Genomic DNA, 16,638 nt, shown 5'->3' with positions numbered 1-16,638 from the left:
ACTCCGTGTAATTTTCTATGAATATAGCCTAAATACATTTCTGGGAACTCGTACTTAAAGGGAGCTTATAATGAATAATATTATGATGTGAATAATGCCCATTTATCTATTCCAGGAGATCAGTTCTGGTTTCCAGAGACTGGTATTTTAACTTCAATGGAGAGAGCATTTCAGTACCTAACCTCAGACTATAAAGTATACTCAGACATATAGTGGAGACAGAGATGTGACTCTGGTGTTTTACTACATCATTGTGAAACCATCTTGCTAGTTTTTAGAGACAGGTAAGGCAAGATTACATGAACATTTTGCATGTTATATTGAAGTGATTGGTTTATGTGTCTGCCTACATAGGAACCCCTATGGGTTTGATATCTTCAGTGATAAACTTTATACTGTGTTACTCATCTTTGCATTCCTACCATCCAGTACAGTGACTAGAATCAAGGTGAAGCTGTAGTAAATGTTTATTAAACTACAGGGGCTCTGTATAATTAAATAAGGATAAATTAGGCATGAGGTATTCTAAGCTATAGATTATTAAATGGGTGTCATTGGTATCATTAATATGGATTTGACCTCATTTGAGTTCATATTTAAATATTCTTATTCCTCTGCATGTATTAATGTTCAGAAAATAATTTGGGAATGTCACATATTGATGGCAATCTTTTCAAATGTTTGTATTTACTTCTTTGGTCTGGTAAATGCAGTCTATTAATCACAATTTTGGTATTTTTGGTAGCTCCAAATTTGATAGTGTTTTAATCTTCATATTCCACACAATTATTATTTATTTTATGCCAATAGGTAAAGATATCAGAGATGAAAGTTTAAATAGACTATGTGAAAGTTAATACTGTTGTCTTACTAAATCTATGATAAATTAGTTCCTTTGGTTATAAATTCTAAAAGTCACATTTTTACTATAGAAAATTTAATTAGAAAGCAAAGTCCACATTTGGAATATAAAGAATGGTTATATTGTTAACATCACAGTTGAGGACTGGCTTTTAATTTTAGTAAATGCAATATTTTACCACTCATGCTGCTAATTTCTCTCTTTTGTTTCTCAAGTGATATGATTTTTTTAAATGTTGCTTTTAATTATGCTTCCCAGATGGTGCTAGTGGTAAAGAACTTGCCGGCCAATGCAGGAGACATAAGAGATGTGAGCTTGATCCCTGGGTTGGGAAGATCCCTGGAGAAGGAAATGGCAACCCACTCCAGTATTCTTGCGTGGAGAACTCCATGGACAGAGGAGCCTGGTGGGCTACATTCATGGGGTTGTAAAGAGTGGGACACGACTGAGCAACTAACACACTTTCACTTTATAATTATGTCATTTTTTTTTTTTTTTTACCCTTTGAAGGACCTTTTTTACTCTTGGAAGGACCTTTCTTGATCAGTAAGGCAAAAACAAAGAAATGAAATTAACAACCAAAAAAACCTTAATTAAAATGTGTTTATATATTGTGTATGCTTTTGGTTAGTTTTGCCTTTATAAGACAAGCAAAGTTTTTGCAAGTTAATGGTTCTATTTTTCTCTAAAATGAAATTAGTTACTTAACTCCTAGCTTCAAAAGAGAAATGATACCTACATCATCATTTACAAATGGATTTGTGATTTGTGATTAATATGAAGGGTTGTTTGTAAACAAACATGGCTTTCAGTTGCATATTATTGAATGCAGACTTTATTAGAGAACATCCCAGGAAGAAAGTTTCTTTCTCTCTCCCTTTCACTCTTTCTGTTTGATTCACCTCTGAGTGTTCAGCAGGTAACAGGATCAGTCAAATACACAGTATTCAATAAATAATTGTTAATTCAGTCACCGTGTTACAGAAAATGGATTTGTATATGTTATCTTAAATTTTATTTTCATTGTTGAAAAGACTTCAGGTGATATAGATATAATGAGCTTGTTAAATTATCAAGGGGTTTTTGGTTTTGTTTTCATTTTTAAACAGATGATAATTAAAGAGCAAGGCAGTTAAATATAAGGTCTCTTCATATGCCACAGTGAAAATAACTTTAATGTGTTTAAATTTAGCTAATGCTATAGTTAAGGCTGTGAGCATTTCAGGGGTCATGTATCTTCAATAAACTTTGTCCCCTTTTTTGCTCATAAAGAATGACTATACTGAACGTAACCAAATAGTCAAGCTTTGTTTTCAGCTTTTTCTTTTAAAACAAAAATTTGTTTTTAATATTCCAATATTTTTCATTTAGCTAAAAGTTATTATTTACTTTTATTTGCAGTGAAAAATTATAAAAGATTTTGTGAGAGCAATAGCTATCCCTATATTTTATTCAGGAAATCTCATTTTTCTCAGAGGGTATTTGTTTGATTTGTAATCTAGACATTACTAGAAATTTTATATTATAATTAAAATGTGGTACTTAAATACGGGGAATGCTTTTCATAATCCTGCCCATGCACTAAAATAAATTAATCTATACTTGGCACTTTACAAATATTTTAAAATTTAATCATCTTAAGAACACTGTAAATGTTTTATTCCAATATTACAGATGAGAAATTGAAGTTAATATTTAAGTAACTTTGCCAACATGTTGCTCTTGAAAAGTGGCAGAGCCAGGATTTAAATAAAAATATGCCACATTGTAAAGATTTTACCCTTTGCTGAAATACTATATTACTTTTCTCATAATGCTTTCTGTTGCTTCCATTTGATTCCAAGGCCATTTTTGATCTTCTATTATGTACAAAATGTGACAGTCTGGTTTGACTTTAGTCTCTGTGTTTCATGACACCTCAAGGCATCTAATTCAACCCAAGTCTCTCTTTGAAGTCAAATTGCTTCTTTGACCCTTTTTTTTTTTTTTACTGGCCATAAAACAAAAATTTAAGTTATATTTCCTGTGATTTTTTTTTCTTTTCACTATACTTCTAATTTTTTTTAACAAAATTGTTTCCTGTTCTTAGGCCAATATCCCATGTTAACTTTTAGCCTGAAATTTTCCTTCACTGACCACAACTATGTGCCTCTTTTGTTAATTTGTGTGTCAACCAAGAGGTGCTTTGAAGAATATCAGGTCAATAAATGAATAGAATCCATAAATGTGAGGACCATAAGGAAAATCAGAAATCCTGAATCCTTATTTTGAAGAAATGTGTGGAATAAAGTTACTTAGAAGTTAAATGAACATCTGAGGATCAGGCATCTGATTAGGGGGCTCAGATATTAAGACTCCTGGGCTTTCGTTATATATTTCTGCAATTCCTTCAGCCAACTTTCAGTACTGTCTGCATGTTTTTTACTTGACTTCTACAACTGCTTATTTTGTTTGCTTTATTTGGCTCTTCGTCCCCCCACAGACATCCAGTCCTTGAAGTCAGGGCTTGGCTTCATTAAAAAGTCCTGGTATGATTTTGAAGGATCTCATGGAGTATTTCATAATTTATATGATATCAGATGCTTCTGAAGAGCATTTCAAATGAAAAAGCTGCATATTAGCTCTTTGTGGTCCTTGAACAATGCTGTTAACATCAACCCATGTTTTTTTTCTTATGAGATCAGAAAGCTTGCATACAGTCTTAACTCTATGCATAAAGCAATCAAACTCTTTGAAAAGAGACTGCTGCAAACAAAGAAAATATCAATCAACAAAAGAAAAAATAGAAATATTTTTTTAGTTGATCTTTGACATGCATAATACCTTGTTTTCATATTCACAATACTGGGAGTTGATATTAGCATGAAGATCAGTGACAAAACACCTCGATTAAAAATTTCTACTCCAGTATCATTCTAAAATAAAAAAATATGCCTTTGTCTAGTTTGATGACAGAAGGGATAATCAATAATCAGTGAGAGCATTTAGTACCATGTAAACATTAACTGGACAAATGAAGAAATTAAAATATATTTATTTCTATAGGTGATATACAGATTTATATTTTATAGTTCAACTAAAGTAACATTAGCCAAAACCAAATGTATGGCATCTTTAAATACCAACATTTACAGACCATGCAACACACACTTATAGGAAGAGAAATATATAACTATTAGCATCATCTTATTTGAATAATATAGTATTAAATTATTCAGTGAGATGAGATTTGGAACAAGAACATGATCAGTGGAAGAACACTTTCTGAATATAAGCCAATGCGGCAGATGCCTGAGTTCCCAGGGCCTTGGACTCCTTGCTTTTTTATTTCTTCTCATTCCAAAAATGAAGGCTCACTCAGGGGATAAACCTCTTCTGGTCATTATTGAAATGACTGACTACCCACTGTTTTAGTGGCAAGTTCCCCTCACAGATGAGAAGATGCTCCTCCCTGGAGCCGTTGCATCATCTGGTCGTGTGTCTGTGACCAGCAGTGGTGGCTCTGTGTGACTGGGTGAGTTTATGCTCACTTTGGAAGGATCCCAAATGTGGATCCCATTATCAGTGACCAGCCTAGGCTACGTATGATCTGGAAGTTCTGTAGAGATGCATGTGTCCTCCCAAAAGTTTCTGGTGCTGGTTTATAACTAGAGGTGATAGATTGCTATTCAAGAGCCAGGGTTAGTAAACCAAGAACAAATGGTCATCCTCTCCCATTATGAGAACTGGATTGCTGCTGTACTTTCTTTAATCAAGACATAGAGAAACTTCATCATTATAGAAAGTGTCCAAATACATGTCTCTCTGAGCATTGTACAGTCGGCATCTAGAAAAAATTTCAAACTAGATAATTGGCCAATCTGTTGACAGTTTTGCAAAAGCTTAACCTTTATTTAACTTTACAATCTTGTACAACACTGTTTTTATTTCCTTACTGCCTTTTAATTAAGGAGCTTTCTGACTATGAATGAAATGAAGTCGAATGGAAGCTTTTATAGAATATCTTGGCAGATACATTATATATTGTTAGACAAATAACAGTTTTGATTTGCATTTTTAAAATCATTTCAAATGACACACTTATTTTAAAAGACATACTCATTTGTTAACATAAACATGCTATATCTTAGAAGCAAATGAACAAGCTTACAAATAAAATGAGCAAAAATAATTTTCTTTATAGCCAAATGGCAACATCTGACTTTACATCCTGGAATTCAGTGCAGGTAAATGAACGCGATCGTCTTCTTAGATTTGTTGGTCTCTGTGATCTTCCTTCTGTCAAGTCTAAATAGATGTCAGATTTTAGAAAACGCATGTAACTATCTTGTTCCATGAGCTGATATATTCTGCTCTGGGCAACATCAAAACTGTGGAGGGTGGGTTGGGTGATGCTCTTGGAGATGATTTCTTTGGTATGAAAATCAAGATTAACCTGGATAATAATAAAAACAAAATGGTAATTATAGTCAGTTTCCTTAAGTAAACACCTTGAGAAACAAAAGTACAGGACTGATTCCAGGTCAGAGGGGGCAAACTGCGCTTGGATGCCAGGTGAGTTTCCTGCTGTGGGCCTAGGGATCCAGTGATTCATTCTGGGCTGTCATTTCATCTGGGTCTTCTCTTCCTTTGAGCCTGTTCTTTCTGTCTCTGCTAATGCAGCATCATGGACCATTGAACTGGTACATACCCAAGAGATCATTAGATTCAACTCATTTTCAAAATGGAAACTAAACTTTGTAGAAATTAAATTATTTTGCGTGAAGGTTAACAGTGTGTTTGGGACATATTTGGGATTTCAATGTGAGGCTTTTGCTGTATTTCAACGCTTTTATCATTTTATTATACACCTATAAGTATATGTGTGTTGAAAACGCCTATCTTTTAAAGACATAAAATCTTTAAGGTTTTTTATCAAAGCACTGATGACATATTTGGTGGTAAATTTTTAGTTTTCAGGTAGGTTTCTTCCTTTCCCTTGATGGGTAACAGCACATAACCAGCTGCCTTTGTCTGCACGTGTGCATGCTCAGTCACTCAATCCTGTCCCATTCTTTTAAGACCCCATGGACAGTAGCCCGCCAGGCTCCTCTGCCTATGGGATGTCCCAGGCAAGAATATTGGAGCAGGTTGCCACTTCCTCCTCCAAGGGATCTTCCCAACCCAGGGATCAAACTTGAGTGTCTTGCGTCTCCTGCATTGGCAGGCGGATCTTTACCACCTGGGAAGCCCTGCTTTTATTTACCTGTGTATAAGTTTGGCCTTGGGGAAAACAGGATAATACATTGAAACACAAAACAGATTGAAACACACTGAAACTAGGAAAATAAGTGTCATTTCATGCAAAATGATGTCTACACAGGCAATGCTATTTCGTGGACAATACCAATTTATAGTCAAACAGAAACCTTAGCAGTGACAGACTACAAGTTCTATTCTTCAGAAAAGACTCTATTTACTAAGCACATATTAGAAATATAGAACCTCTAATTCATATTCAAGGATAATCAAGTAATACTTGCTAGTTTATTAGCCATTTTAGCAATTCTTTTATACAGTTACCTCATATAGTTACCTCATTTGAGCTTGCAATCAAAAAAATAAAAAAAAATCACAATTGCTTTTCCACTTGAATTCATTACCACATTAGGTTTAGCTTATCTTTCTATTATGAAATTTTCTTTTCATTTATCTTAAGGTATGGGGATGGTAATTATGGGGCAACTTAAACTTTGTACAGGTAGGTGAGCTAACATTAAAATGGTATATGATACAAGCTTCTTGATTTCTCTTATCTTCACCACATGTAAAAATGTTTAGTTTCTACAAGAGGTTACTTGTGCTGTGATTAATATGATAAATGAATGAATCTTAATGTTGCAGTTAATTATATTCACTCAGTTTAGAATAAAAATATCTCAAGGAGTAATTTCAATTATACCTTTCCTTCCATGGCAATATCTTTATTTTTATTTTTTAATTGTCTTATAATGATTCTGTTTGTATATAGAAACTTATATACAAACATATCTCAGAGATGTTTCACGTTCCTTTCCAGGTTACCTCAATAAAGAGAATATCTCAGTAAAGCAAGTCACACAATTTTTTGGCTCCCCAGTGCATAAAAAAGTTATGTTTACGTGATAGTCTAAATGTGCAGTGGAATTATGACTGAAAATACAATCTACATACCTTAATTAAAAATGCTTTATTTCTAAAAAAAGGCTAGCCATCATCTGAGCCTTCAGCAAGTCATAGTAATAATATCAAAGAACACTTATCACAAATTGCCATAATAAGCATAACAATGACCCCAAAGCAAGAAATATTGCAAAAATTATCAAAATGTGACATAGAGACAGGAGATGAGCCAATATTGTTGGAAAAATGGCACAGATAGGTTTGCTCAAGGCAGGGCTGTCACAAACCTTTAATTTAACACAATATCTGCAAAATGCAGTAAAAATGAAGGGCAATAAAATGAGGTAGGCTTATAAAGAGACACCATTTTTGTTTCAACAAAATTCTGACCTTTCTGGTAGAATGTACAGCAGTACTGATTTGATGAAGTCATATTTTTCTCAAAAAGTTTTCAAACAAATGTACATTTTTACAATCATCTTTACCTCTTGTGGAGCATCATTCTGTATAAATTTCTCATATATTGCTTTTGCTTTACGAATTATTTGTTGAGGGTCTTTGCTTTTCTTGAAATCTTCACAGGCTATCCAAAATTCAATGTTTTCCTCACTGAATTCAGTTTTAAGAAATCTGGTAAAAGTCGCCAGTCCATCTACCAAGAAAAGACGTGACATATTTTAACTATAAAATATTCATTCTGAGAAAACATATTACTTTGTATTAAAGTTGAACCATGAATGTTAGCAGAAGAGTTGTGCTGTCTTCTCTCTAATTCACTGCAGTAGCACGCATCTTGGTCTTCCCTGGTGGCTCAAAGAATCTGTATGCAATGTAGAAGTCCTGGGATTGATCCCTGGGTCAGGAAGTTCCCCTGGAGAAGGGAATGGCTACCCACTCCAATATTCTTCTTGGAGAATTCCATGGATAGAGAAACCTGTAGGATCTACAGGGTCACAAAGAGTAGGACAAGACTGAGTGACTAACACTTTCACTTTCTTCATTACACAGCACACATCTTGTACAGTATATATGAGTTGTTGTTCAGTTGTTCAGTCATGACTGACTATTTGAGACCCCATGGACTGCAGCATGCCAGGCCTCCCTGTCCTTCACTATCTCCCAGAGTTTGCTCAAACTCATGTCCATTGAGCCAATGATGCCATCCAACCATCTCATCCTCTGTCGCTCCCTTTTCCTCCTGCCCTAAATCTTTCCCAGCATCAGAGTCTTTTCAAATGATAGACCATGTATCAGTTAGCTGATTTCTTTACAGCTATGAAAAAGAAGTACCATTTCTGTTGAAATAAGACCAGTATCATACTTAGACATGAGAAAGAGGGACCTTTGGGCTTCCCAGGTGGCTCAGTGGTAAAGAATTGACCTACCAATGTAGGAGACATGGGTTGAATCCCTGGATAGGGAAAATTCCCTGGAGAAGGAAATGACCATCCATCCACTCCAGTGTTCTTGCCTGGGGATCCCATGGACAGAGTAGTTTGGTGGGCTACGGCCCATGGATTTGCAAAGAGTCGGACATGACTGAGCACGCACACATGCTGACTGTCTCAGCCATACCTCTCCCTGGGCTGTGTGTGGTAGGGTTATTCTACACAGCCAAGGAGCCATTCCAGCTGGAGACAATCACAACTTCTGCACTGTGCTTCTTAAATTCAGGGCCTTAGAATTATCTGTAAAAAGACTGTGTGTGTCCAGGATTTTCATAGATCTCTTTGCCAAGTTCATCCACAAAAGGCACCTGATCCAGTGGAATGCACACTCCAAGGCTTGGATGTGCACAGGACTTGAATTTGCATGCTGGGGTGTTCACCCAAATGTGATAGGAGGCATCTCACAATGTGGCACCAAACCGTGTGTGGAAAGTGGAAGAAGGCAGGCCATGCTATTTGGCAGAACTGGGAAGAGTATGAGAATCTTAAAATCAAACTTAATCTGCCATGTATCAAAACAGAAGGATAGAATATCTTCTTTTAAAGGTTTATTAGCCTGATCTATAATGGTTAAGAATCTAGAAATATAGTATTGGACTTCCATTTTCACTTTTGTCCTGTGCCCCATGAATGTTAGGGGGCAAGTATCAAGTCTTATGGAAGACTGTTAGGGTTCAAGTTCTTGTTCAGCTAGTGACTATGTGATGCTGTCTTGTGGCTCAGCTGGTAAAGAATCCCCCTGCAATGTGGGAGACCTGGGTTCGATCCCTGGGTTGGGAAGATCCCCTGGAGAAGGAAAAGGCCTGGAGAATCCCATGGACTACAATCCATGGGAGTTGGACATGACTGAGCAACTTTCTTATCTTATGGGTGTTGCATGAATTGGTTTTTCTTTCTGTGCCTTGGTTTCTCAGTATTAAAATGAAGATAATGATAGCATCTACCTGATAGAGCTGTTTAGAGAATTAAATGTGACAAAATATACAGTGTGGTTAAAACAGAAACTGGCACATAGTAAGTATGAGTTTTGGTGGTGATTGTGATGACAGTATTGATGATCTGGATGATTAAAATATTTGTAAAGCTCAATTAAGTAAAATTTCATAGCTAAAGCTGTGGCAGACTCAGAATTCAACGTTAAGACAACCTGACTTTAAAACTAGTTCTCTTTCAATTGTTTATAATATTCTAGTCTTTTTGACTTACAGGTATTTTTTTACATTTAACTTTGAAAAAATTATACATTTACATGTAGTCATATGAGATAAAAGAGCCCATGTACCCTTTACCCAGTTTCCACCAATATAACATTTTATAAAACTGTAGTAAAATATAACAAATAGGATAATGATACTGATATAGTTAAGATACAGAATATTTCCATGATTGCAAGGATATCTCATGTTGCTTCTTTACTGTTATAGTCACATTTTTCCCATATCCAACCCCTCCTTAAACTTTAGGAATCAATAATCTGTTCTCCATTGTAATAATTTGGTCAATTCACAAATATGAATCATGTAGTATATATTGCTTGGGGTAGCTTTTTTCCTCTACCATGACTCTCTGGAGATGCATCAAAATATCAGTAATTTCCTCCTTTTCATTGCTGTGTTGTATTCCATGATGTAGATTTGTTTAATCATTACCACTGAACCACTAGGCTTTCCTGATGGCTCAGATAGTAAAGAATCTGCCTGCAGTGCAGGAGACCTGCGTTATATCCCTGGATTGGAAAGATCCCCTAGAGAAAGGAATGACTACCCACTCCAATATTCTTGCCTGGAGAATTCCATGGACAGAGGAGATTGGCAGGCTCTACAGTCCATGGGGTCACAAAGAGTCAGACATGACTGAGCGACTGTCACTTTCACTTCCACTTTTCATAGGAGGTTTTAGGGAGCTATTATCAATAAGGTTGCTGTAAGCATATATGTGCACATCTTTTTTTTTTTAAAAATTTTACTTTATTTTACTTTACAATACTGTATTGGTTTTGCCATGCATCAACATGAATCTGCCACAGGTGTACACGTATTCCCAATTCTGAACCCCCCTCCTACCTCCCTCCTCATACCATCTCTCTGGCTCATCCCAGTGCACCAGCCCCATGTACACATCTTTTAATATAGACATAGAAGATTTTATTTCTCTGGGATAAGAGAAGTGAAGCTGTTCAGTCATATGGTATTGAAACAGAGAAAAGGGCATTCATTGCAGGAGCATTAATAAAAGATAAAAATGTTCCTTTTAGATTTTTCAGATAAATTCTCTCAGTGAAATTCATATTTGAGTTGGATACAAATGGTTCTTAGCAATCTTTCCTTAGATTTGTTCTCCACTCATTCAGTCACTAAGTCATGTCTGTCTCTTTGCAACCGCATGGACTACCGCTTGCCAGGCTTCCCTGTCCTTCACTATCTCCCTGAGTTTGCTCAGACTCGTGTCTGTTGAGTCGATGATGCATCCAACTGTCTCATCCTCTGTCATCCCTTCTCCTCCTACCTGCAATCTTTCCCAGCATGAAGGTCTCTTCCAATGAGTCAGCTCTTCACTTCAGGTAGCCAAAGTATTGGAGCTTCAGCATCAGTCCTTCCAGTGAATATCCAGGGCTGATTTTCTTTAGGATTGACTGATTTGATCTCCTTGCTGTCCAAGGGACTCTCAAGTGTCTTCTCGAGCACCACAATTTGAAAGCATCAATTCTTCAGTGCTCAGACTTTTTAGTGATCCAATCATGTGGTTGTGGCTTATTTCTCTTTCTGCTGTTGCAGGTGAGTTATTACAAAAGGAAATTGCACAAGGCATGAGCTCTGTCTGGATTTCTCACTTGGCAGCATTTGATAATAACAATATCCTCCTTTTTGAAATATTCTTCCTAGGATTCTAGGACAGCATACCTCCTATTTTATACCATCCAATCACTTTAATGTAATTGTCTGCTCTGGCTTAACATTGTTTGTTCCCTGGTTAAATGTGATGTTCACAGGGATTCTTTACAGTCTTCTCCTTTTGTCCCCTCTTTCCATTTCTTAGTCTATTCTCCTATATCTTCCTCTTACATTTTCCCTGAAACTCCTTTCCCTCTTATCTTCTTCTGTATTTTATGTATATTGCTGGCACCTACAGGCAAGATAAGGTGTTACAAATAATCTTGGAAAACAGTTAAGATTTTTTGAGTTAAATTTACTTTTAATTAGATCAAACTAAGAATTTTAACCTCACTATATGAAATCATTAAAAGAAATTTTTCTCTTAACCTCAGCTTTTCTCCGACTACTGATCTATATCGTTCCCCTTGCAAATACAAAGTCTTTTGAGTAAGCCTTATACAGTTGGTCTGTTAATCTCCTCATTTACTCATTTACTTCCCTAGACACTAAAGTGTGGTTTCCCCTCAACACTTGACTTAAATAATTTTTACCAAAATGACTTACTTTTATATTCAGTGGAAAAGTTTATTTCCAATCCATATATTACTTCCTCTCTCTATATCAGCAGACAAAGATATGTTTATAATTTTTCTATGGCATGTACACTTTTGAGTTTCTTCTTCTTCCTCTGACTATTGCTTTTCTTCAGAGTCCTTTAGACAGCAAGATCAAACCAGTAATGAGCTACATGAGTCATGATCCTAAAGGAAATCAACCCTGAATATTCACCAGAAGGACTGATGCTGAAGCTGAAGCTCCAATACCTTAGCCGCCTGATGCGAAGAGCTGACTCTTTGGAAAAGACCTTGAGGCTGGGAAAGACTGAGGGCAGGAGAAGAAGAAGATGACAGAGAATGAGATGGTTGGAGGGCATCCTTAACTTAATAGACATGAGTTTGAGCAAACTCTGGGAGAGAGTGAAGGACAGGGAAGCCTGGTGTGCTGCAGTTCATGGGGCTGCAGAGTCGGATGTGACTTAGCGACTGAACAACAACAATTGCTTTTCTGAATACTTCTCAGTTTATCCTTCTTCATTCTTCCCTTTAACTCTATTTCCAGGACAATCACTTCAACACTTCAAGACAATGAATATGCTGATGACTTTCAGAAATCCTCTCTAGCTCAGATCTCTTTCCTGAGCTCCAAGCTTATATTGGAGTGATAAACACCAAACACCAGTGGAGTGGTAAACACCTCCACTGAATTTCCCACCAAAATAATCACATCATAGCTGAATTCATTATCTTCACCCCAAAGCTTCCCAGAATGTTTCCATTTAATGACACCATCGACTCAGCATCATAACCCATAACCCTGATATCCTCACATATCCCCATTTTTTCTTCTCAACCCAATTGATAATCATATCTTGTCAACTTATCTCCTTCATATATTGTACATCTCTCTTTTAAAATATTTAATTATTTATTTTATTTGGCTGTGCTGGGTCTTAGTTGTGACATGTGAAATCTTTAGTTGAATGTGAGAACTCTTAGTTGCTGTATGTGGGATCTAGTTCCCTGACCAGGGAATAAACCCAGCCCCCTGCATTGGGAGCACAGGCTCTCAGCCATTGGATCACCAGGAGAGCCCACCTGTCTTTTCATTTTAATGCAATCTGGAATTACCTTTATTCAGATGAGGGTTGTCTTTTACATAGCTAATTTTAACTACCTTCAGTCAATAATTGATGATTCTATCTCCAGTCTTCTCTTGCTTCCTTCTCTTCCAACCCTCCACTTTCCTACTTTATTATCCACATTCTAGTCAGTAATATCTTTCTAGAGTACAAGTTTAAATATGTTTTTTCACTGTTTAAAATTTCCCAGAAATGCCTTAATCTCTTTCCACTATCTTTTTCACACTTTAAGCTCCAAGCATAGTGAAATAACTTAGAGTTCCACTCATGTGCCATATTCCCACATGTCTTTACCTTCTTTCTCTTCCTACTCCAATTTTGTCAATCAGATTTCATCAGGTTAGTCTGTATCAGCCATTGAAGTTTAAATCTGGAAAGATTTTACCAGTCTCTCAAGGGTAAGTTGAGTATCCTTCATATATGACTTCCTAGTATGCTGGGTAGCAAATATTGTGCTGCAGTTGCTTGCTTATTTTTGTTTCTCATTTTATATTATGAGATTTGTGAGAGGAAGATCCTTGTCTTATTTGCCAGAAAAAAAAAAAAAAATCCCCAGCATGAAGAAAGCACTCAATTTTTACTTACTATAAGAAATAAGCAATAATTGAATACAAAGGAAAAGTACAAAATTTCATCAAAAATACAAAAGTTCTAGGTATGTTTTTGTTTATTTAATGAAATAGAATACTTTTAAAAGAAATTGTCAGAGCCAGGAAACATTAAACAGCAATAAACAAAAAAACACAAAGAATCTTGTCCAATTATAAATATGGACACCCAAGATATGAAATTAACAGTATACTATCCATTTAAGAAGTCAATCCTTATTTTAGCATGATGCCTTTAAACATTTAATTAATGTTCTAATTTCAAGCTTGTCAAGCAAAAATCTTATTACGGTTTGGCTCCTTTCTTGAGTGCACAGAAGAGAAGTGGCTACCAGTGACAGTTTTATTTCTGAATCTATATTATTAAGTTGGACCTCAGCCTCATGAGTTTTGCCAAAGCAAGCCTCTACTGAGTGTTGGGTCCTTCTTAACATGCTAATATTCAAGTCTTCAAGGTTAGATTTTTGTGGAAAATGCCAGCCTGTGTGGCTTCAGATAAGTTGACAAGCCTTCATGGAGGCACACAGCTCCATTTTGGATATCACTGTGGGTTATTCTGGCATATTCCCAATTTTTTTGGTCAACTATTTTATCAAATAAATTTGTTTTCATCCCAGATTTCCCACCAAGCAACTCATTAATTTATTGAGAAAAAAATATGTATTGAGTGCTAAGTATTTCCTGGACACTGATCTAGGTTTTGGAGATCCAGTAGTGCTGAAAATGTTTCATTATATTGGGACTTGAATGCATGTGCCAGGATTTGAACTGGACCAAAACCCTGCTTGGGACTCTTAACTCACATGGCTGGGACTCAAACCCAGCCAAAACTCACAGTAATGAAACTCAGGTTCTTGTTGTCTTATCACAGTGATAGGTAAGAAGTAAATTTGTTCAGAAACACACTCAGCAGATAGCATGGGCCATCACAGAGTGAAATGTGGTGTGGTTAGCTTTCATGGGCTGGCTAATTTCTTAGGATAGTGAGTGGGATGCGAAGAACTGACTCATTAGTAAAGACTCTGATACTGGTAAAGATTGAAGGCAGGAGGAGAAGGGGACAACAGAGGATGAGATGGTTGGATGGCATCACCAACTTGCTGGATATGAATTTGAGCAAGCTCAGGGAGTTGGTGATGGACAGGGAAGACTGGCATGCTGCAGTCCATGGGATCTCAAAGAATTGGACATGATTGAGTGACTGAACTGAACTGAACAGAATGAGTGGGTGGGTTATTCTGACTCTTTTGGGGAAGGGGTGGAGATTTTCAGGAGTTGGGTCACTGCCCACTTTTTGATCTTTTGATGGTGCCTTGGAACTGTCATGGTGCGTCTGGGTGTGTCATTTAGCTTGCTGATTGAGGATCAAGGTCCAGTTGAAGTTGACTTGTCTGCCATCTTGGACCCATTGGATTCTTATTGGTTTTTGTTGTGTCCTCAGGCTTTGTCGTTCTTTCAAAAGTTGTACACTGCCCCCTTCCCTCCTGTTTCAGTACCTAGTAGACAAAATCCTTGCTTTGATTTTTAAACTAGAGTCTCACCTTAAATAGAAAGAGATATTGCATTCAAACTATAAAAAAGTAGAGGGCCATAATAGAGTAAAAAGATCCAAATTTGCCTTTTGATAGCATATAACCATAAAACTTATGGATGGCATCACTGGCTCAATGGACATGAGTTTGAGTAAACTCCAGGAGCTGGTGATGGACAGGGAGGCCTGGCGTGCTGCCGTCCATGGGGTTGCAAAGAGAAGGGCATGACTGACTGACTGGACTGAACTGAACTGAGTCATAAAACTAGACAAAATATCCAAACAGTCATTTTCACAGAGTATAACTGGCAACAAGGCCTGGGAGCAGCGTGAGAAGAGAAACATATGAAGTGAGCCCTAGGTTTGCTCTTCCTTTTTACCTGAGAGTACATATAAGGCTGGAATGGATGCAGATGGAGCTCAACAAAGTTAAAAATCTTGTTGAGGAGGCAGAAATGAGTTTGGGGATCACAATATGTTTGGAATTTATGGGTCAATGTAGTAAGAAAAAAAAAAAAGAAATGTGCAAAGGGTCCCTGGATGTCGACATGCAGGTTCTCTGCCAATTCTAGGCTGAGGGTCACACTGTACATGGGCAAGGTAAACTCTGTGAAGCCCAGAAGAGTGTAGCTGCTGTGAGGCTGAGAGGTGAATGGAGATCAGGAATTTCTGTAGGTATGGGAGGCTACAGTTCTGACCCAGCCATAATGGAGACACCCCACAAAGGTCATGTTTCTGTCTAAATACTTTGCCTAAAGGCGAAGTCTTTGTCCTCAAACTAATATACATTGGAAAGAGATTGGTTCTAAAGATCAATCTGGTCGGAAATAATCAAGGGGATCCACCAGTGATTTAATCAGAAAAATAATGTAACAGCATAATCTAAGACAGGATAATCTAGACTCCTATACCTTCCTTCTTGCTCATATACAATAAATATTTATTAGGAATGCAAGGAATATCTAATGTGACCTATTATCAATAACAAAAGTAGTCAAGAGAAATTGACCACAAGGTATTTCAAGTGTTGGAAATTGGACTTAGGATGTTATAAAAGCTATTATTAATATGTTGAAGAATGTAAAATTTAAAAAAGACACAATCAGTGGATAGATGTGAAAATGCAGCAGAGAAATTAAACTTATATAGAAAACAATCAAAAGGAAAATATAGAACTAAAATGGAAAATATTTGAAGGAAAAAATTCATTGGATGGGTGTGATAACAGATTAAACTGCCTGAAAAGATCAGTAGACCCAGAAGATAAGTAGGTAGAAATTATTTAATCTAAGGCTAGTAGGAAAATTTCACAATTAGAGATATAGATTTTAATTCTATCCACTCATAAATTTATAGAACAAGTAGAATGTCAATGAGAATATATAAAACAGAATGGGAAAGACTAGAGATCTCTGCAAGAAAATTGGAGATACCAAGGGAATATTTAATGCAAAGATGGGCTCAATAAAGGACAGA

The 16,638-nt window shown here is 36.5% G+C and overlaps 1 protein-coding gene across 2 annotated transcripts in view; it reads right to left on the bottom strand.

The window, feature by feature from the left end:
• Nucleotides 1-3,880: 3,880 nt before the first annotated feature.
• RGS18 (regulator of G protein signaling 18) overlaps nucleotides 3,881-16,638 on the bottom strand; it is a 30,370-nt gene continuing 17,612 nt past the window's right edge. For both annotated transcript variants that reach the window (XM_040262880.1, XM_040262882.1), the window contains 2 exons: nucleotides 7,489-7,655; nucleotides 3,881-5,297 (listed from right to left, as the gene is read on the bottom strand). In XM_040262880.1, the coding sequence (XP_040118814.1) occupies nucleotides 5,040-5,297; nucleotides 7,489-7,655 (425 nt within the window). In that variant the 3' untranslated portion in view covers nucleotides 3,881-5,039. The remainder of the gene's footprint in view (nucleotides 5,298-7,488; nucleotides 7,656-16,638) is intronic.

The sequence above is a fragment of the Oryx dammah genome, unplaced genomic scaffold, assembly GCF_014754425.2.
Source record: "Oryx dammah isolate SB20612 unplaced genomic scaffold, SCBI_Odam_1.1 HiC_scaffold_21, whole genome shotgun sequence".
Classification (NCBI taxonomy): domain Eukaryota; kingdom Metazoa; phylum Chordata; class Mammalia; order Artiodactyla; family Bovidae; genus Oryx; species Oryx dammah.
The sequence above is the reverse complement of the archived record's forward strand: the minus strand, read 5'-3'. Positions and strand labels throughout refer to the sequence as shown.